Raw genomic sequence first — 20,990 nt, 5'->3', positions numbered from 1 at the left:
TTCACTGGGCGTGGTGGCAGGTGCCTGTAATCCCAGCTACTCAGGTGTCTGAGGCTGGAGAGTCGCTTGAACCAGGGAGGTGGAGGTTGTAGTGAGCCAAGATCACCGTACTGCACTCCAACCTGGGCAACAGAGTGAGACTCCATCTCCAAAAATAAAAATTAAAAGATGAATTGTCCCAAATTTCTGTCTTTTGAAAACTAAGAATCTATTGGGAAAAATAAATAAAAGGATGCTTACACATACTAATATATTAATGACAGGGGAAACTAGGTGTACAGTATGTGAGAACTCCCTGTACTTTCTTCACAATTTTTCTTTTTCTTTTTTTAAAATTTATTTATTTTATGGCGATAGGAGGGATCTCTCTATTTCCCACACTGGTCTTGAACTCCTGGGCTCAAGTAGTCCTCCTGCCTCAGACTCCCAGAGTGCTGGGATTACAGATGTGAGTCACCATACCCAACTCACAATATTTCTATAAATCTAATAATACTTTAAAACAAAAAGTTTATTTTTTGCTGGGCATGGTGGCACATGCCTTTATTGCCAGCTACTTGGGAGGCAGGTGCAGGTAAAGGAGGAGGATTGTGCAAACCCAGGAGAGGCTGTAGTGCACTATGATCATGCCTATGAGTAGCTACTGCACCCCAACCTGGACAGATCAGTGAGACCCAATCTCTAAAAAAATTAATAATAATTAGCTTGGCACAGTGACTCATGCCTGTAATCCCCACACTGAGGTAAGAGGATTGCTTGAGCCCAGGAGTATGAGACTAGCCTGGCTAAAACATAGTGAGGACCCATCCCTATTTTATTTTATTTTATTTATTTGAGATGGAGGAGTCTTGGTCTGTCATCCAGGCTGGAATGCAGTGACATGATCTCAGCTCACTGCAACCTCTACCTCCTGAGTTCAAGCAATTCTCCTGCCTCAGCTTCCCAAGTAGCTGGAACTACAGGTACACGCTGCCACGCCCAGCTAATTTTTTGTATTTTAGTAGAGACGGGGTTTCACCATGTTGCCCAGGCTGGTTTCAAACTCCTGAGCTCAGGATCCTCCTGCCTCGGCCTCCCAAAATGCTAAGATTGCAGACGTGAGCCACCATACCCAGCCTAATTTTTGTATTTTTAGTAGAGACAGGGTTTCGTCACGTTGGCCAGGCTGGTCATGAACTCCTGACCTCAAGTGATTGGCCTACCTAGGCCTCCCAAAGGGCTGGGATTACAGGCATGAGCCACTGCGCCAGGCCACCCCTCTCTTTTAAATAAATGAATAAATAATTTTTTTTTTTAAGATTTATTTTTTTAGGCTGGGCGCAGTGGCTCACGCCTATAATCCCAGCATTTTGGGAGGCCGAGGTGGGCAAATCATGTCAGGAGTTCGAGACCAGCTTGGCCAACATGGTGAAACCCCATCTCTACTAAATATACAAAACATTAGCTGGGCATAGTGGCGGGTGCCGGTAATCCCAGCTACTCGGCAGCTGAGGCAGGAGAATCGCTTGAATCCGGGAGACGGAGGTAGCAGTGAGCCGAGATCGTTCCACTGCACTCCAGCCCGGAGAAGAGTGAGACTTTGTCTCAAAAAAACAAAAAAAAGATTTATTTTTTTTCAAAAAGGACACGAAAATCAAAGAGGCTCAAGTGTTACCTTCAGCAGGTTACTTAACTTCTCTGTGCCTCAATTTCATCACTCACAGTAGGGATAAAAATAGTATCTACTTTAGGCCAGGAGCGGTGGCTCACGCCTGTAATCCCAGCACTTTGTGAGGCTCGAGGCAGGCAGATCACGAGGTCAGGAGATTGAGACCAGCCTGGCCAACTAGTATCTACTTTACAGGATCTTTATGAGGATTAAATTATTTAATATAAATGAAGTACTAAGAACTGTGCTTGACAGTAAGTGCTAAATACTTTATTATTATTGTTATTACTACTACTACAACTACCACTAAGGTAGAAGGCTGCCAAGAGAGTACAGAGGAGAAGGCACCTTCTGCAGGGAAGGCTGGGAAAGGCTACCGAGGAGAGATGCTGGGACTGAGTTTGAGATGAGCAGGACTTGTTCAGATGGGCTGGGAGGAAAAGGCGTTCTAGGGCAGGGCTCGGCATGCCTGGAGGTTGGGGAAAGCATGTCGGTCAGCAGAAGGTTGATAACTGAACATCATGCTCTAGGTTCTCTAGGAGAGTGTTCAGAGGATAAAGGAGGGCGTTGAAGCCAGAGGGGTTCAGGGCAGACCTTGAGAAGGTAAAGTGGGTCTGGAGCTAGGATTGAAGAATGGGTAGGATATAAAGAACCTACCTAGAGCTGAGGACGCACGGTAGCCAGGTAGGCCTGGAGGCGTTCCCTTGGTCCTCTCCTCTGGCCCTCCCAGAACTGTGCCCTCCTGGGCTGGGCTTGTCCTTGCCTCACAATCTACCCCCGGCTCCCCAGCTGTCTGGAGTTCTTACTGGATAACGGTGCAGACCCCTCCCTGCGGGATAAGCAGGGCTACACAGCTGTGCACTATGCAGCCGCCTATGGCAACAGACAGAACCTCGAACTGGTATGTGTTGGGGCCCAGTCTGCAGGAGGGGAGGCTGGGACAGGGCACAGAGGGTTTGTGGATTCTGAAACCAAGGGTGGTTCAATCAAATGTGTTCTTTAGATCCAGAGGCTTAGTGGGGATTGCTGCGAGCTGGGGACTGGGACACTATCTTGGGAGTTTCAGAGTCAGCACCTACTTTCCTGTCCATTGCAGCTCTTAGAAATGTCCTTTAACTGCCTGGAGGATGTGGAGAGCACCATTCCAGTCAGCCCTTTGCACTTAGCTGTGAGTCCCAAGTCTTTTTCTCTTGCATTTCTTGTCCTACCTGCTCACAGGCCCAAGCAAAGGTGCCAGTACTTGTGAAGTTATCCTTGCTTCTGTCTTCTTGTGGGAGAGGGGATAAGCACAGCTCAGGGTCAGAAGCCTTGAGGGGCCCAAGGAGCTTGTTGACAACTAAGGCCTTGAGCTTTCCATGGGCCCCAAGAGCAAAGAAGGGGCAGGGAGGAGTAGGGAATGTCCCGAGCTATGTGCACTGGTTGCCTGCACCCCCCCGCAGGCCTACAACGGTCACTGTGAAGCCTTGAAGACCCTGGCGGAAACGCTGGTGAATCTGGACGTAAGGGACCACAAGGGCCGGACCGCACTCTTCCTGGCCACGGAGCGCGGCTCTACTGAGTGTGTGGAGGTGCTTACGGCCCACGGCGCCTCTGCCCTCATCAAGGAGCGCAAGCGCAAGTGGACGCCCCTGCACGCTGCTGGTTAGTGCCCACTTGAGACTATTGCTCTACTCTTGCCATGCCAGATCCCTCCTGGATGGGGATGGGGCTGGAAGTGGAGTAGGGTGAGCAGAATGGAGACTTCAAGCCCTGATTCATAGCTTCCTAACCTCAAAGATTTTTCCCTGCCCCAGGTCTTCCCGTAACGTTGACCCCAAGTCCTTTAGGCTTGACCTGGCCTCCCTTCCTCCTCCTGGCCCTGCCCTGACATGGGGTCCCTTTCCCCTAGCTGCCTCTGGCCACACTGACTCCCTGCACTTGCTGATCGACAGTGGGGAACGAGCCGACATCACAGATGTCATGGATGCCTATGGACAGTGAGTGTGGGCCAGGGTGGGGTGCAGGTTTTCCAGTCCTTATGGGACCCTCACTCCTCCTCCTCTCCCTCTGTAGGACCCCACTGATGCTGGCCATCATGAATGGCCATGTGGACTGTGTACATCTGCTGCTAGAGAAAGGATCCACAGCTGATGCTGCTGACCTCCGGGGCCGCACCGCCCTCCACCGCGGGGTGAATGAGCTTCCCGGGGGGATCGTTTGCATGTGGGCCTCAGTGTGGGAGCACAGGACTCACCAGCAGTAGGGCGTGCTATTGTCTAGCTATGGTCTAGGAGGTGAGCCAGGATTTTGTGCCCAGTCTTTTTTTTTTTTTTGGAGATAGGGTCTTACTCCCATTGCCCAGATTGGAGTACAGTGACACTATCACAGCTCACTGTAGCCTCGACCTCCTGGGCTCATGTGATCCTCCTACCTCAGCCTCCTGAGCAGCTGGAACTATAGGCACATGCCACCATGCCCAGCTAATTTTTGTATTTTTTGTAGATATGGGGTCTTGCCATCTTGCTCAAGCTGGTCTTGAACTCCTGGGCTCAAGTGATTCCCCCGCCTTAAGCCTCCCAAAGTACTGGGATTACAGACATAAGCCACCATGCCCAGCTCTGCCCAAGGTCTTATTGAATCTTGTGCTTGCTCCAGGATGAGTCCCTGACATCCCCAGCTGATTTCCCTGATAGCTGTGCTTTTTGTTTGTTTGTTTGTTTTGTTTTTGAGATGGAGTTTCACTCTTGTTGCCCAGACTGGAGTGCAATGGTGTGATCTTGGCTCACTGCAACCTCCACCTCCCGGGTTCAAGCAATTCTCCTGCCCCAGCCTCCCAAGTAGCTGGAATTACAGGCATGTGCCACTATGCCCGGCTAATTTTGTATTTTTAGTAGAATTTTTGTATTTCTTTCTTTTTTTTTTTTTTGAGACACAGAGTCTTGCTTCGTCGCCAGGTGCCAGGCTGGAGTACAGTGGCACGATCTCAGCTCACTGCAACCTCTGCCTCCTGGGTTCAAGCAATTTTCTTGCCTCAGCCTCCCCAGTAGCTGGGACTACAGGCACGCGCCACCATGCCCAGCTCATTTTTGTATTTTTAGTGGAGACAGGGTTTCACCATGTTGGCCAGGATGGTCTCGATCTCTTGACCTTGTGATCCACCCACCTCAGTTTCCCAAAGTGCTTGGGTTACAGGCGTGAGCCACCGTGCCCGGCCTTGTATTTCTACAAATACAAAAATTGGTAGAAATAAAAAAATTAGCCCAGCTAATTTTTGTATTTCCATGTTGGTCAAGCTGGTCGTGAACTCCCAACCTCAGGTGATCCACCCGCCTCGGCCTTCCAAAGTGCTGGGATTACAGGCGTGAGCCACCGCACCTGGCCTGTTTTTTGTTTGTTTGTCTTTATTATTTTTGAGATGGAGTCTCACTCTGTCACCCAGGCTGGAGTACAATGGCACGATATCTGCTCACTACAACCTCCACCTCCTGGGTTCAAGTAATTCTCCTGCCTCAGCCTCTCAAGTAGCTGGGACTACAGGCATGTGCCACCGTGCCTGGCTAATTTTTGTATTTTTAGTAGAGACGAGGTTTCACCGTGTTAGCCATGATATCTCGATATCCTGACCTTGTGATCCACTCGCCTCAGCCTCCCAACATGTTGGGACTATAGGCGTGAGCCACTGCTCCCGGCCAATATCTGTGCTTTGTAAGACTGCCTGGGATACCCTGCTGGCCCCATCCCTTCACATAATGTCACCACCACCTAGATCCTCTTACACGACCACCTGTCCTAAGCTGCCTCCTCCTCCCTTAAGATTTTTTGATCCTTTAGTCTCCTTCTTCTCTCCATTTAGTCTTTCACTCCAGAGCTCCAGTATTAACTCTCAGCATCCTGATTGTCTGTTGGCATAGAGAGAGTCAAGGAGGAAGATGTGGGTCCCTAACACTTAGAATCATTGTCGTAAAGGGCGGGGCATAGTGGCTCATGTCTATATAATTCCAACACTTTTGAAGGCCAAGGCAGGCGGATCACCTAAGGTAAGGAGTTTGAGACTAGCCTGGCCAACATGATGAAACTCTGTCTCTACTAAAAATACAAAAATTAGCTAGGCATGGTGGTGCATGCCTAAATCCCAGCTACTCAGGAGGCTGAGACAGGAGAATCACTGGAACCTGGGAGGTAGATGTTGCGGTGAGCCAAGTTCACACCATTGCACTCCAGCCTGGATGACAGAATGAGACTGTATCTCAAAAAAAAAAAAAAAAAATCATTGTTATAAAGACAAGGATTGGAGCCGTGGAAGTGGTTCTTACTCCTGAGCCAGACTCCAGCAACAGGCCAGTGGAAAAGAAGGAGCTTTTCATCCCCCTCACCTCCCATGTTACTCACAGGCAGTGACTGGCTGTGAGGATTGCCTGGCTGCCCTGCTGGACCATGACGCATTTGTCCTGTGCCGAGACTTCAAGGGCCGCACGCCCATTCACCTGGCCTCAGCCTGTGGCCACACTGCAGTACTGCGGACCCTGCTGCAGGCCGCCCTTTCCACAGACCCCCTGGATGCCGGGGTGGATTACAGCGGATACTCGCCCATGCACTGGGCCTCCTACACTGGTATTAGCCTGGGGCCTCTAGAGGCACAGGAGTGTGTGTTGGAGTGTGTGTAGAGGAGGATGAGTGGGTTGTGGGAGGGACCTGGGTTGATCTGAATCTGGAAGTGGAATGAAGTGTCAAGACACAGGACAGACAGGGACCATTGCTGTTTTTCTCCGTCGCTATTTCTTCCTCATGCCCAGGACATGAAGATTGTCTGGAGTTGTTACTTGAACACAGCCCGTTTTCATACCTGGAAGGAAATCCCTTCACTCCTTTGCACTGTGCAGTGTAAGTGCCTTCTGCTGCATCAGCCCTTCTCTCTAGGGCCCGTGACCTGAGCTTAGGACAGGTAGTCCACTTCCCTTGTCCTTCTGATGACCCTCCTCCCTCTTCCTCTAGGATTAATAACCAGGACAGCACCACAGAGATGCTGCTGGGAGCTCTGGGTGCCAAGATTGTGAACAGCCGAGATGCCAAAGGACGGTGAGTGATGGGAGACTTGGGGAGAAGCCCAGTTGCCTCTGGCTTCTACTTTCTGCTCCAGCAGTAGACTCATTCCTATTTTAATCTACCCTGATCCCTGCCTCACAGGACCCCTCTTCACGCCGCTGCCTTCGCGGACAATGTCTCTGGGCTCCGGATGCTGCTGCAGCACCAAGCCGAGGTGAACGCCACTGACCACACTGGCCGCACTGCGCTCATGACGGCGGCTGAGAACGGGCAGACCGCTGCTGTGGGTGTGTAGGGGCCATGTGTGGAAGGGAGGAGCTCCTCTGGGACATTTGCAGGATGGGTCAGCCCTGCCTGTGGAGGCTAGCTGGGGCTGGGGTTCAGAAAGCAGGAGGGTTGTCTTTGGATGTCTCACGGTCTGTGGATGGGATGCAAAGTATTTGCAGATAGGAGAGTGGAGAACCGGGATGGCTGCTGCTCTGGAGGGAGGCGTCAGTTCCTCTGTCACATTTCTCTTGTAGAATTTCTGCTGTACCGAGGGAAGGCAGACCTTACTGTGTTGGACGAGAACAAGAACACGGCCCTCCACTTGGCTTGTAGCAAGGTACTGCCTGAAGCAATTAGGGGTCTGCCTGCGTAAGGGGCAGAGCTTGATGAAGAGGGGTAGGTCTCGGTTGCAGAGGGGACTGGGCCAGAAGTGAGGACTGTCCAGCTTATCCAACTGATGGGGCAGCTGTTTATCCTCCTGTCACTCTCCCCAATTCCTGCCCTGCAGCCTGCCACACTTCTACTTCACACAAGTCTCCACTCTCTGTTCCCCTCTCTCAGGGCCATGAGAAATGTGCCCTCATGATCCTGGCAGAAACCCAAGACCTTGGCCTTATCAATGCTACCAACAGTGCGCTGCAGATGTGAGTGCCTAGGGAAGGGGGCTTCTGGCTAGGGGAGGCTGGTGGGTGACAAAAGAGTAGCCGTTGTTAAGGGGCTCTCTGGAGCCCATAATATTCATTCAGCACCCTTGCCACGCTGTCTGGAGGTGGAAGGGCAACTTAGCATCAAGCTCCTTCTTTTTCCTTTTTTCCAAGGCCACTCCACATTGCTGCCCGGAATGGTCTAGCTTCTGTGGTGCAGGCCCTGCTGAGTCGTGGGGCCACAGTGCTGGCTGTGGATGAAGAAGGTGGGTGGGGTCCGGAGCCCCCTGCCTCTCCTGGGTTTTGGGTCAGGGACATTCTTCAGGAGTGACTTCTTAATCTTGCTCTACATGGGATTTTCTTCCCAAGGGAACTCTTCAGAGCAGGGAGCCCACACCAGTACTCTGGAGTCTCAGAGGGGAGCCTGCAGGGTCAGGAGGACTCCACCCAGGCTTTGTCTCCCATACCCGCCCTTTAGCCTGCACTTAGAGAATCTGCCTGTCAGCCTTCCTGGGCCCTTGTCACCCTTGGATTCTGCCCCTGCTGAGTACCTGCCTGCCTTGCCTTCCTCCGTAGAGAAGAGACTTCAGGGCCTGGGGGAGGCTGGCTGGGATACAGGACTCTGCCTCAGTTCTCCCCGTTGGCCCTGCAGGTCACACCCCAGCATTGGCCTGTGCCCCCAACAAAGATGTGGCAGACTGCCTGGCCTTGATCCTTTCCACCATGAAGCCTTTCCCACCCAAGGACGCCGTCAGTCCTTTCAGCTTCAGCCTGCTCAAGAACTGCGGCATTGCAGCCGCCAAGACGGTGGGTGGCTGCGGCGCCCTGCCCCACGGGACCTCCTGCCCCTACAGCCAGGAGCGGCCCGGTGCCATTGGGTTAGACGGCTGCTACTCTGAGTAGCCCCCTCCAGTGTCCCTTCCCCGCCGGTGGCTTGGTATCTAATTCTATTTATTTAGAAAAAGTCTAAACATTTAGGGCACTTTAAAGGAGAACACGACTGGGTGGAGGGGGCGGAGGGGAAGAAAGCCCGGGGGAGCAGCTGCTTACCCCTTTGCCACACCATCTTGGCCTGGCAGGGGTCTGGGACTGACAGGGAGCACCCCAGGCCCTTGGTACCCCCAGGGTGACCCCTTCTGCCAAGTGTCCCAAAATGATTGCTAAATGCCTGGCTCCCCCACTCTTTGACTCCATCTCTTGGTTCCCTCTTTCTGCTGCCAGCTCCCCCCACTCTTCCCTGGGGGCTCCTCTCTGTGTCCCTCTTCTCCCCTGCCCCTACTGCCAGGCAGATCCCCTCTTCTTCCATACCCATCACTGCCTCCCTGCTCGGCCGGTCCCTCCATCCCCGCAGCAGTGAGAAGCCTTAATTTCTGGTACTGTGTGAGCACTCTGGGGGTGTCCCCCTCCCCCTTCAGGGGCAGCTAGAGGATGAGGGGGGAGGATATTTAGCACTGGGGCCTGGAGCTTTTTCCCCACTTCTGTACCCTATCACCCCTAAAGTTCAAATGCAAAACACTTGAAGCAGCAACTACTGTACCTGGGCCCCAATCCTGCACTCTCCCCTGGCTCCTCATATGCAAATCAAGGGCTGGTTCTGCCCCCACAGCCTGCCCCTTCCCCCTTCCCTCCCACTCCTAGCCTGGCCCCTAACCACGCACTTTAACCTTGCTTCTTTCTTTTATCTTCTTTTGGGAGGGCAGAGCCTTTGGCCATTCCCGCCCTAGCTCTCCTTTCCTTGAACTTGGAGGCTTGTCATGAATTTTTAAGTAAGCGTTTTATCCTTTAGGGGAAGACACAAGTTAACTTCCTGCCCATTTCAAAACCACAGCCCTAGTTTGTCCTCTGTGTGTCAGGCATGTGTTTGCATGTATATGGAGGGAGGGACCATGTTCTTCCTCCTGTGCCCCCAATCCCATAGTTTCTCTGTGCTCCCTGTCTGCCTCCACCTCCACCTTCCTTTATGTCCAAGAGTACCCACTGCCCCAGTCACTCCTGATCTGAAGCCAAAGATGGTAGGAGGGGCAGGGCCGACAAGGGACCGTGGCTACTCGGGACCCAGGCTTCCCCTCCAGTGTGAGGAGGAAGCTCTGACTTAGAGAAAGATGAATAGGTACTGGGGCTTGGTCCCTGCCTTCCCAGCAGGGAGGAGAGATGGGATTGAGCTACGGGCTGCACTGGTAGGATTTCTAACAGTCGCACCCCAAAAGCCAAACTGGGCTGGAGTGAGGAGGGGGCAGTTTTCTCTCTAAATGTAGCATTGAATTTGGCCCTGGTCCCTATAAGTGCTCTGTCCACCCATCTCCTAGTGCAGCCTCCTGGACAGTTGGACCCACTCCTGCAGCCCAGTGTTCCCTTCCTCACACTCAATACCTCAGCCAGGGGCCAAGACACAGAACTTGAATAGAGGTCATGCCCCCTCTGCCCCCACAGTGCATCCTTGCCCAGTTTGGCTGCCATCAGTATTGTCCCCTGAGAACTGGACAGGCTTCGTTTACACAGTACAGGGTCTCCCCCTGGGGGGATCCTTTAGCCTCCCTCCCCTACCCAAGTTTGCTTTATTCACAGGCTTGCCCATCTTTCAGTTGTGTCCCCTGAATATCTTGCCACCCTTGCCAAGGGTGGGCTGAGGGGAGGGGGGCGTCCCAGGGACCCCCTCCCTCCCCAGTGGATACCCTTAACCATACCTCATGCTGGTTTCCAGAAGCTTGGGGTGTTTTCCAAGTCCTTATCTTTTGATGGTCCCTTTTGATCCCCTGTCTCTCTGTGTCTTGCTTCTCCCAACCCTCAGTTCCTAAACCATTTCAAGGCTTCCAAATGACCATTATTGGTGAGAAGGATTGTGCAGCTTTTAGTTTTTATTTTTGTTTTCAAAGCCAAAGGGCCTTGTGACGCCCCTCTTGCCCACCTCCCTCCACACCATGTCCTTCCCTATACGACAATCAATGTGACCTCTCTTAAGGGCTGCAGCCCCCATCCCCAACCCTGCTGGCTCTGCAAAGCTTACCCTGTCTTCAACTCTCTCTCCTGAAATCTTCCCATTCCACCCCCTCCCTCTCATCTTGGTGCTGGGAATTAGGTGGTGGGGGGCAAGGGGAATCGGGAGATGGGTCCTCCAGAGAGAACTTGCGGGATGTGAGTCGTGTTCTCCTTTCTTGACATTTGGCGATGGCGGGAAGCATCTGAGTATGTCAGGAGCCCCGTTGTCTTGCTAGATGAGATTTCTGGGGGCTGACTGCTCCCTGCTGCCCTCAGAGCACTGTCAGCAGTGCTGGGAGGTGGTGGGGAGTCCTCTGTCCCTACATACGTGGCTGTGAGGAAGCCTGGGGGACAAGCAGCCTCCTCTCCTTATGCCAAAGGAAACTCCACGCCCCACCCCGGGCTCCTCAGCCCTAGTGTTTTTTGAAGCATTTTGACCATTCTCATGGCCACTGAATATTTATTTTAATGTTAAGATTTTTTTTTAAACCTCTTTGACTTAAACGGGTGTGGAGAAGTAAAACAGGCAGAATGCCCCCCAATCTTCGGGGGGATGGGGGGGAAGAGCGCCTTCCCTTTGTCCTTCCCCTCCCCCCTCTCCCCACCGCAGCTCTAAAGCACTTGCTTCAAGTAATAAGCACTTTTGTGAAAAGGCCTATTTTAAGCAAGGACCCTGGGAGCAACCCCAGGTCCCAGCAAAGGAAACAGAGCGAGGGTGACATAGGAGACAGGGAAACAGATGTGTGAATCAGAGGGTGAGATGGAAAGAGCCAGTTTTTAGTTTCTGATTTTTGGGGAGCTGTTTCTGGTTGGGCGGTGGCTCTGGTAGGGTCGTGTACTATCCTTCAGAAAAACGAACGGCACAAACTGTGGGTCCCAGGATGGACCAGCAGACCCGGGTCACTGCCACTGTCCACTGCGACTGATGGGCCACCTCCCCTGCCCCGTGGTCCCCTGAGCCATAGGACTGCTGAAAACCACTGAATGTACAGCCCAGGTTGGGGTGGGGAGCAGCCCCTGGGGGAGGGGACTTCTCCTTTTGTTTGGTGCTGTGGGGGGTGGGAGAGACGAGACTGAGGGACTGCCACCCCACGTAGATGTGTTCCTTGGGGTGGAGGGGCTGAGGAGGGCCTACCTCCCTCTCCAACCCCAGCCATGGCCCCTCCTCCTTCCTCACCCCTATCCGTTTTGACTGTAAGTCCAGCTCACCTTTGCCTTCAATATGTAACCAAAGGAAAACTCAATACTGTTTCCACCACTGTCTGCCCACCCGAGCACCTTCTTATTCCCTGGACCTAGAAGAGGAGAAGAGGCTGGGGGTGGGGTGGATGGGGCCCGAGTGAATGGTTCTCCAGCTATACCCCCAAAACCTCCTCCAGGGTCTTGGAAGGGGTCCTGAGAGGTGGGATTAGGGCCAGGCTGGCGGGGCTGAGTACGCACACTGTGTATCTTACGCACATGAGTGTTTTTGTCTAAATGACTCCAGTGACTGCTCCAGCGGGGAGGCCCCTTCCTCCTTCCCTCTCAGCCGTTTCTCACCCCCTTCCCATACCCAGTGTTCATCCCCTACCTCCCCTTCCCACCGCAAAGGAAAATAGCCTTACAGACCCTAGCCCGGAAACCCTACTCCTGGGGCAAACCAGTATGGGCCCCCATCCCGCCTAGTTTGAACCCTACCTTGTAAGAAGGAGGGATAAAGAACAAAGCAGCCCCTTCCCCTCTCATTGTGGTGGCTCCAGCCTTCCGCAGCCTTGACCCAGGTTGGGCAAGGGTGGAGGTGAGGAATCTTTGAGGACCAAGCCCAGTGGTCTGGGAATCGGGAGGTAGAGAGAGGGAAGGGTCTGCCTTGGGGGCTCCCTCCTCCCAACCCAACCCCTAGAGAAGCGACCAAATCCCAGAGATGGGGTGAAGCTGGGGTGGGGAGGGTCTGCTCTTTGAATTACTTGAAGGTACTGACTCCAAGGCTGCTGTTGCCCACTTAGGTGTGAGGGGGACACTGTCACTGCATTTGGGAGGGCAGAGGGTGGTGGGTAACCAGAGGATCCACCTTGGCCCTCGCCCACTACTGCTAGGCCCTTTCCCTGGGGAATCTGGAAGCCTGACATTGCCCCCAGGGAAGTTGGGGAGCACCTTCCCTCCCTTCTCCACCCCTCACTCTGGGCACCCTCTCCAATTGCACTAAAGTAGCTGTTGTGCCAGTCTTCCCCCAACAAGGGAGGAGGTCTCTGCTTCCAGTCTTCTTCCCCCGCTGCCTCCACTCCCACCCCAGACAATCTCCTTGTTCCCCTTGTGTTCCTGGATAGCTCAGCTTTGTATGTGTGTTTGGGGTGGGGGTGGGTTCTGGCTGGAGTGGGTTTGGCAGGGGTTTGGGAAGGGTTAGGGGAGGATGGAGGATGAAGTCTCCTACCCCATTCCCCAGCTCCAGGCCTCAGAAGCCTGGGAGGGAGGGTGCCTACTCTCGCTGCTGTGTGTCTTGCAGATGTGCCAAAATGGGGGTGGGTGGGAGGGGAGGGTGCCTGGCAGAGCAGCCCCCGGGGTGGCTCTCTCAAAGCAATATAGTTCCCCTGCGGGGGACAGCAAGACAGGGGAGAGGGTTGGGGTGGGGACCTGGGGGTTCCCCGTGTACAGCTGTGTATATTCAGGGGTGTTCTCTGTCTGGTACCCGCTGTGGGCATCTATGTGTGTGTGAACCTCCCCTTCCCCTGCCCTGCATGACCTGTGATGCTGCAGACACCACCATCCTGTGTGCAGGTGTGTGTTGGGGGGCACGGAGGGGCATGTTCCACGTCCTGTTGCACCCTCCACCCTGTGACCCATGTACTCGGTTGTAGGAAGTAAAGAGAACTGAGCACAATTCTCTGGATTCTAGTGGAATCTTTCTCTAAGCAATTTTCCCATTCCTGCCTCCCTGCCCCGGAACCACCTGTGGTGCTAGTGTTGGGATCGGGGGTGTTTAACGCTGGTGGGCAGCAATAAGGGGCAGGTGTGCCCGGATACCTGCATCCCCAGGGTGTTAAGGGCAGCAGGAAAAAGTGGGGACCTCGGTGCATTTGCCCCACCCCTCCTCTCCCTGGGCTAAAGCACAATGCTCTCCCTGCAGATTAATGACCCTGCACCCTCCAGGCCCCTACTCATATTCACATCCTCCCCCAACCGGCTTCAGGTCCTCCCACCACACCCTGATTTTCTATGCTGTTTTGGTGCAAGTACAACTGTCGTAGTCATGGCTTTGGGATGGGTTCTGTTTATTAAAATCCTATTGCTCCTACCGGCCCTGTGTCCCGCCTCCATTCCTGTGGTTGGGGGGAAGGAAGGGCAACCCCGACCCCTTTCCACTGGTCCTGTCAGCCCTCAGTCAGTCCTCGGCAGCCACAGGCAGTAGCCGCTCCTCCAGCAGGGCTATGGCAAGCATGAGGCTGCCCCCCAGCAGCATCCCCAGCCCCTGCAGGAGCATGTGGAGCGTAGGCAGGGGCTCCGGAGGACGAAGCAGGGCTGGCAGCTAAAAGAAAAGGAAGGAGGATGTCAGGATTCTGGCCTTGCCCCTGACCTCTCAACACCAGAGGGAGGGTGTCAGAAAGCATCGCCAGCCCCCGCCCAAACACCTCAGTCCCTTGTTTCTCAGACTTTTGCGGGCTTGCGGTCTGACGCCCTTCCAGGAGCTGGTGGTGGAGGCAGAAGGACTGCTACCTCCCTCTTCTCCATGCCTGCTCCCCACTGCCCTTGATTTCTCTGCTCTACCCGACATCTCTCACCATGTCCACAAGGGCCACGTAAAGGAAGACCCCGGCAGTGACCCCAAACACCCAGGGAGTGAGGGGGATGGGGCCCCGGCTGAGCCCCACCCCCAGGGCTGCGCCTCCCAGTCCCAGGGCTCCAGACACAAGGCTCAGCAGCAGGAGCCGCCGGAAGGACAGCCCTGACTGGAGCAGCATGGCAAAGTCACCTGTTAGAGAGAGAGGACAGGATGGGAGGAAGTCAGCTGGGGCTGCCCCTCACCCATGCCACCCGCCAGTCTCCAAGCTGTACCCCTTAGAGCTGTCTCCTCTCTGGCTTCCACCCCACCCTACTCCTGTCATTCCTACCCAGTTCGTGGGGCAGCTCATGGCAGAAGACCGCTAAGGTGGTACTGAGGCCACTGGAGAAGCCATCAGAGAAGGCAGCACCTGGGGCCAGCAGGGTTGGAAGTTGTCATTCCAGAAGAAAAGTCTCCTCAGAAGCAGGCTCCTGTGTTCCATGGTCCTCCCATCCTCTCCCCATCCTCCTGATGGCCCTTTCCTAGTCCCAGCTGATAACTAGGAGCCCTGGCCTCCCCTTGGACCTGCCTCCCTCCATTCCCACCCCTCACACCTATGGCCAACCCATCAGTGAGGTTGTGTAGACCATCTCCCAGAAGGACCATCCACGTGATATCGGTGCCTCCCTGGCCCCCATGACTGTGGCCTTGGTGCCCAGGAGGGGCTGGGGCTGGTGGGTGCTGGTGGTTCTCCCTCTGGCCTTGAGTCCCTGGCTCTGCGGTAAGAAGCACAGGACAGTGTTGGTGGCTGCAAGTAAGGACTGTGAGCTAAGAACCTACTCTTCAAATTTTCTCCTCTTGTCACCTTGAGCTGCCTGTAGGGGCTGAAGGGCCATCCCACTGCCCTCCTCTGGGTCCAGGTTTCGTGTTTCGAAGTCCCTTCGTTTGCACCTGCAGCATCTCTGAAATAGGAGGACATTCTTTCTGGTGGAGGAGGCAGCAGAGCCAGGGACTAAGGGGAAGCCAGGGCACAAGCTGGGAAGATGAACACCTGGTTCCACCTCTGGCACCTGGGATGTTCTTTGGCCTCTACCTTCTTCCCAGGTTGGCACCTCCCCTCTGTTTTTTGTCGACTTGAGCTCAGAAGAGGATGAGATTTGGCCAGAAGTCTTGGGTCTGTGCTTAAGGAGTCCCTACCCACTCCCTGTTAGCCGATAGGCCTTGCACACCAGGCAAATGTCAGAGATCCAGGAGCACACACTGCACCTCACCTTCTGGCTTTTTGGGCCAGTTCTTGACTGAGACTCTGGTCTCAGCAGAAGGAAGAGAAGAGTATAACTCACTGGCCTGAGCCCTCGGTGCTGCAAAAGCCCCAGCATGTTCTCCAGCACAAAGAGCAGGAAGATGCCTCCGAGCACAGACAGCCCTGGGCCCAGGTCCTCCTCTGGTAGTCCGCCAGGTCCTGCATGCCACCCTTCTTGTGCCTGAGAGAGAAAAGGTCAGGGCAGACCCTGGAAGCCCCTGTACCCGACAGCATCCCCTTCACGCATGGGCAGGGGCAAGCCTTTGCTCATATGCTCTACTAGAAGGCAGCCATGGGCTGAAGCCAAGGTCCAGGAGTAGGATGTGGGAGCTGATGGAAAGGGAGACGGGATGTCCTACAGCTGGGGACACCTTAGATCCATGGAGGTCATCTTCCACTGGGGACAGGGGTACAAGGAAGGAGTTTCACATACATGTGGCAGCAGGTGTAGGAGTGCATCCCCACAAAGAGTTCCCACGGCCAGGGCCCCCAGGAAGCCCAGCAGGGGCCGCAGTAGACGAGGTCCCAGGAGCCGCAGCAGCAGTAGGGATAGGGGAGAAGGGAGGCTGAGCAACAGGACTGCCAGGGCACTCTGAAGCAGGGCTGGGGAGAATCAGGGGCTGAAGTTAGACCAGGGCTAGAGGAGGGCTCCATATGTAAGGTGGGACAGAGAGAATACTCCAAGGAGAGGCAGGACCCCAGTGAGCCTCCTTCCTTGGCATGGGCCCCACTTCCAGGATTCAGGGTGCCCCCCACCCACTCCTACTTGCTGACCAGATAGTAGATCCCCTGGGGCTGCAGGGGCTGGAGCTCCTATGCAGACACGGCTGTCAATCTGATAAAGCAGGGCTGGACACAGCAGAGCAAACTGACGAGGGGTCAGAGGAACAGCAGGGCTCAGGCCAAAATTGACCAGTAGCTGGGAGCCATTCAGACACTAGGGGAGTTGAGGGTCATACATTGGAGAATCACCAGGAACTATGACTCAGATCTTTAACACCTGGCCAGGTGCAGTGGCTCACACCTGTAATCCCAGCACTTGGGAGACCGAGGCAGGCTGATCACCTGAGGTCAGGAGTTCTAGACCAGGCCAACGTGGCAAAACCCTGTCTCTACTAAAAATACAAAAATTAGCTGGGGATGGTAGTGAATACCTATAATCCCACTACTTGGGAGGCTGAGGCAGGAGAATTGCTTTTATCCGGGAGGTGGAGGTTGCAGTGAGCTGGGATAATACCATTGCACTCCAGCCTGGGTGACAGAGTCAGACTCCGCCAAAAAAAAAAAAAAATGATATTTAACACCTGTCCTTCCATTGCATAGACTCCTGGGTCTCTCCTAGGGTCCCCTTTGCTCCTACTAGCAGGTCCCGTGGGGACTGGAGCAAGAGTACTTATAATCAATGTGTATTAATTATTAGTGGATATTCAATCCAATGCAGATACTCAATTCAGTACAACCTGGGTGCTAGTGAGCATTGTCCTCATTTCCCCCGCCAAACCCTGATCATTTCAGTCATTTCATTGATTTGATAAAGGAAGCTCCAAAACTAGAGCTCTCCATGCCAGAATCTTAAAAGGGAAAAGACCCTGAAATGCCATCCAACCTCCCTCTCAACATCCCTGTCCCATGTTCATCTGGCCTCAGCTTGAATGCTTCCTGCAATAGGACACTCACTGGACCCCTATCAGATTAGAGCAGCTTTGTCTGTGTTCTCCGTCTTGCTGGATGAAGACAGCCATTCATTCCCTGCAGGTCTCCTCTCCAGATGACCATCCAGATTCTACCCTGGGCTGCTTCTCTACAGTCTCTGCTTTGCCAGCTGTGACCCTAAACTGAGTACTGGAGCTCTGGATATGGGTTCACCCGTTCTGATCCCAAAGGGAACAGAGCTCACTATTGAAATAACATCCCCTAAGACCACAATGGGATTTTTTTTTTTTTTTTTTTGAGACAGAGTCTCACTCTGTTGCCCAGGCTGGAGTACAGTGGCACAACCTCGGCTCACTGCAATCTCTGCCTCCTGGGTTCGAGCAATTCTCCTGCCTCAGCCTCCAGAGTAGCTGGGATTATAGGCATGCACCACCACATCTGGCTAAGTATTTTTAGTAGAGACAGGGTTGGTCTTAAATTCCTGACCTCAGATGATTCACCTGCCTCAGCCTCCCAAAGTGCTGGGATTATAGATGTAAGCCATTGGGCCCCACCTTTTTTATTTTTTATTTTTTTGAGACAGAGTTTCACTCTTCTTGCCCAGGCTGAAGTGCAAATGGCCCAATCTTGGGTCACTGCACTCTCTGTCTCCCAGGTTTAATGGATTATCTCATCTCAGCTTCCTGAGTATCTGGGATTATAGGTGCCTGCCACCACACCTGGCTAATTTTTGTATTTTTTAGTAGAGATGGAGTTTCACCACGTTGGCCAGGCTGGTCTCCAACTCCTGGCTTCAGGTGATCCACTCACCTCAGCCTCCCAAAGTGCTGGGATTACAGGTGTGAGTCACGCCTCCTGGCCCAACTACTGATTATTTAAACACTTCAGCCCATCTATTCCCATGGCTCCTTCCCCGTCTAGAGACCATCAGACTCACATCCTCATTCAGGTGGTCAGCCAATGAGTGGTCCAGCAGCAGAAGCCTGTGAAAGAGGTCCAGGCCCGAGGGGGCTGGCCCACGAGGTAGGTGAGGGGCCTTTGACTCTTCCAGGTCACCCCACCCTGAGGGACCCAGAGGCATCCCTGCCCAGATATCCACACTCAGCTCAGGGTTCTGTGGCCTGGAATGGATGAGATAGCACGTCAGCCTCCCTTGTGTCCTATCAACCCACTTTGAGAGGCTCCCAGGGAGCTTAGGGGAGAAGGAGGAACCAGCCACTGGCTGGAGATCCTGGGACGCAGAAACCATGGAATGTCATTCTTAGGAAGATCTGAGAGTTAGCCATTTCTGCCACTGGGGTGACAGAAAACAAAAGGAGGACAACCGAAAGGGCTACGAATGGCTGGGCACGGTGGCTCACGCCTGTAATCCGAGCCCTTTGGGAGGCCAATGCAAGTACGTTACCTGAAGTCAAGAGTTCAAGACCAGCCTGACAAATATGGTGAAACCCTGTCTCTACTAAAATTACAAAAATTAGCTGGGTGTGGTGGTGTGTACCTCTAGCCCCAGCTACTCGGGAGGCTGAGGCAGGAGGATCATTTGAACCCGGGAGGTGGAGGTTGCAGTGAGCCGAGATTGTGCCATTGCACTCCAGCCTGGGTGACAGAGTGACACTCTGTCTCAAAAAAAAAAAAAAAGAAAGAAAGAAAGAAAAAGAAAGGGCTATGAATTTGGAGCCAAGTCAGCCCAGAGACACTGAACATTGGGACTAAGAGCACAAAATGTAAGGGCTTAGAGATTTGGAAGAGGAGAGAATTAGAAGGCAATGGAGGGCCAGGGTGGTGGCTTACATCTGTAGTCCCAGCACTTTGGAAGGCCAAGGCAGGCAGATCCCTGAGCCCAGGAGTTTGAGACTAGCTGGGCTGGGCAACATGTCGAAAATGTTTTATCTACAAAAAATTTAAAAAATTAGCTGGGCGTGGTGGTGTGCGCCTGTGGTCCCAGCTACTTGGGAGGCCGAGGTGGGAAGATGGCTTCAGCCTGGGAGGTGGAGGTTGTAGTGAGCTGTGAATGTGTCACTGCACTCCAGCCGGGTGACAAAGTGAGACCCCTGCCTCAACAAAACAAAACAAAACAATAGAGAAGGCAATAGAGGCATCAGAGACCTTGAGGAGATACCAAGGAGCTGGGTTCTGAAGAATTTGTAACTCCAGGGATCTTGTGAGGAAGCCAGAACAAGGCAACTTGGGGCAAGCACTGAGAGAGCAGGGGGATTGACCCTGTGGGGTAGAGGAAGGGGTCAGTACCTGTGCGTGGAATTGTCTGCAGTTGGGGGTGCAGCCCGTCCAGTCAGAGGCCCATGCTGTCCCAGGCGAAGCCCCTGAACTCGGCCTAGGCCCAGGCTGTGGAGAAGCCTTGCCAAGCCCCCTGCAGTCAATGTCCCATTCTCTCCGTACAGGCCAAACAGCTGGGCCAGGTAATGGCTCTGCTCCTGCTCAGCAGGGCCCAGGTTGGGGACTGAGCCCCCTACCCAGCCCAAGACGACCCACACACAGAAGCTGGCCAGCAGATGACTCACTGGGGACCCCATCATTGCAGGGGAAATGGCTCAGGGCCTCTGGTTCTGGCTCCTATTCTCCCCGAAGCATCCTGAGGACAGTGTCCTGGAAGAACAAGGATTGGGCTGGAGCTGCTGCTCTGCTCTCCAGCTCAGGGCCATGGGGGTGCCAGAGGTCCTTGTACCTGCCCCACACCGAGTCCAGCAGCAGCCCCTACTGCAGCCTTCTTCTTCCCTCCACACTGCCTCCTTCAGGAGCAGCATCTGGCTTGCCGATTCCTAGAGCACCTCCCTGACTCGGAGCTCTCCCCATACTTCATCCAGAGCTGATTGTCCATCCCTTGTCCCCTAAACCCCACCTCTCAACTTTGCCCCACCTCTATCCCCCCTCAATCCCCAGGGCCTCACCCCCACTGGCAACGTGAGAGCTGTCACCTCAGGTCCCCTATTAGGCCTTGATGTGGATATTAAGCAGTTCCTGAGTCACGGAGGGGGAAATCCAGACTGAGCCTCCAGGTGTCCAGGTGGAACAGAGGCCACGTCACATAGAAGGCTGAGATGGACACTTACCCCCTCCTAGCCCACCTGCCTTGGGGTGGGGTCAGGGGTGGGGCCAGTGTGGGAAGGCTCACAACAGAGAGGAGTTAATGGTTCACTGGTCTCTGGGGTGGGTGTCAAAGGTCAGTCTCTGCTGGGCCTCTGAGTAGGGAGGGGCCACCCTCTGCCCTGGGAAAGCCACATGGTTAAGGAGAACCTGGGTCTAGTTTTTTTTCCTCTTAAATAATTCACCCCACTTTTAACACAGTACCATTTTAGCCCTTTCCCACATATACTTCCACCCCACCTACCTTACATCTGGCACTGAATTCATCTCCAACCCCCATTCCCATATTCCCTGGGAAGGTTAGACTCAGGTGTCCCTAACCTGGGGAGGAGGGGGAAGAGGCAGATGAATGCCAAGCCCAGATGCACGCGTGGGAAAGAAACTGTTCTTAGCAAGTTTCTCACCCCAAGGAGAGAAAGAGCCGGAGCTCTAGGGATCGATGACCAATAAAGGGGAAGCTCTGCAGGGGAGAAGAAACAGGGATCTGGGCTCCCCTCTGAAGTCTGACCTGACCTAAAATCAGGAAAGCAAAGTCTGATTGGGATGACCAGTCCATGGGGTTGAGGTTGGCATTACCTGATAGCAGGAGACAAGAAAGACACCCAGAGGAAGGGGGACACAACCTTCTTGCTTCCAGCTGGG

The 20,990-nt window shown here is 53.9% G+C and overlaps 2 protein-coding genes across 9 annotated transcripts in view; one reads left to right on the top strand and one right to left on the bottom strand.

The window, feature by feature from the left end:
- ANKRD52 (ankyrin repeat domain 52) overlaps window positions 1-13,828 on the top strand; it is a 21,027-nt gene extending 7,199 nt beyond the window's left edge. The window contains exons 16-28 of one of the 4 annotated variants that reach the window (XM_012450459.2): window positions 2,438-2,549; window positions 2,745-2,816; window positions 3,088-3,289; window positions 3,537-3,624; window positions 3,701-3,818; window positions 6,019-6,238; window positions 6,421-6,508; window positions 6,620-6,703; window positions 6,812-6,957; window positions 7,192-7,274; window positions 7,499-7,581; window positions 7,756-7,847; window positions 8,234-13,828. In XM_012450459.2, coding sequence (XP_012305882.1) covers window positions 2,438-2,549; window positions 2,745-2,816; window positions 3,088-3,289; window positions 3,537-3,624; window positions 3,701-3,818; window positions 6,019-6,238; window positions 6,421-6,508; window positions 6,620-6,703; window positions 6,812-6,957; window positions 7,192-7,274; window positions 7,499-7,581; window positions 7,756-7,847; window positions 8,234-8,484 — 1,639 coding nt within the window. In that variant the 3' untranslated portion in view covers window positions 8,485-13,828. The remainder of the gene's footprint in view (window positions 1-2,437; window positions 2,550-2,744; window positions 2,817-3,087; window positions 3,290-3,536; window positions 3,625-3,700; window positions 3,819-6,018; window positions 6,239-6,420; window positions 6,509-6,619; window positions 6,704-6,811; window positions 6,958-7,191; window positions 7,275-7,498; window positions 7,582-7,755; window positions 7,848-8,233) is intronic. The other 3 variants (XM_012450461.2, XM_064377222.1, XM_012450462.3) reach the window with 3 other exon arrangements.
- SLC39A5 (solute carrier family 39 member 5) lies at window positions 13,786-20,990 on the bottom strand. 5 transcript variants are annotated; one of them, XM_012450463.2, is made up of 11 exons: window positions 20,925-20,990; window positions 19,494-19,850; window positions 18,184-18,367; window positions 16,368-16,530; window positions 16,027-16,196; window positions 15,634-15,774; window positions 15,156-15,252; window positions 14,905-15,066; window positions 14,640-14,720; window positions 14,310-14,500; window positions 13,786-14,056 (listed from the first exon to the last, which is right to left on the bottom strand). In XM_012450463.2, the coding sequence occupies exons 2-11, from the start codon at window positions 19,778-19,780 to the stop codon at window positions 13,913-13,915; spliced, it is 1,620 nt and encodes a 539-aa protein (XP_012305886.2). In that variant the 5' UTR covers window positions 19,781-19,850; window positions 20,925-20,990; the 3' UTR covers window positions 13,786-13,912. The 5 variants fall into 5 exon arrangements, with proteins under 5 accessions (XP_012305886.2, XP_012305887.2, XP_064233293.1 ...); XM_012450464.2 differs by having other exon boundaries at window positions 16,368-16,461; XM_064377223.1 differs by lacking the exon at window positions 20,925-20,990 and adding an exon at window positions 19,038-19,466 and having other exon boundaries at window positions 19,766-19,841.

This window comes from Aotus nancymaae, unplaced genomic scaffold (genome assembly GCF_030222135.1).
Source record: "Aotus nancymaae isolate 86718 unplaced genomic scaffold, 86718_ANA_hifiasm-v0.15.2.pri h1tg000016l, whole genome shotgun sequence".
In the NCBI taxonomy this organism is placed as follows: Eukaryota; Metazoa; Chordata; class Mammalia; order Primates; family Aotidae; genus Aotus; species Aotus nancymaae.
The sequence above is the reverse complement of the archived record's forward strand: the minus strand, read 5'-3'. Positions and strand labels throughout refer to the sequence as shown.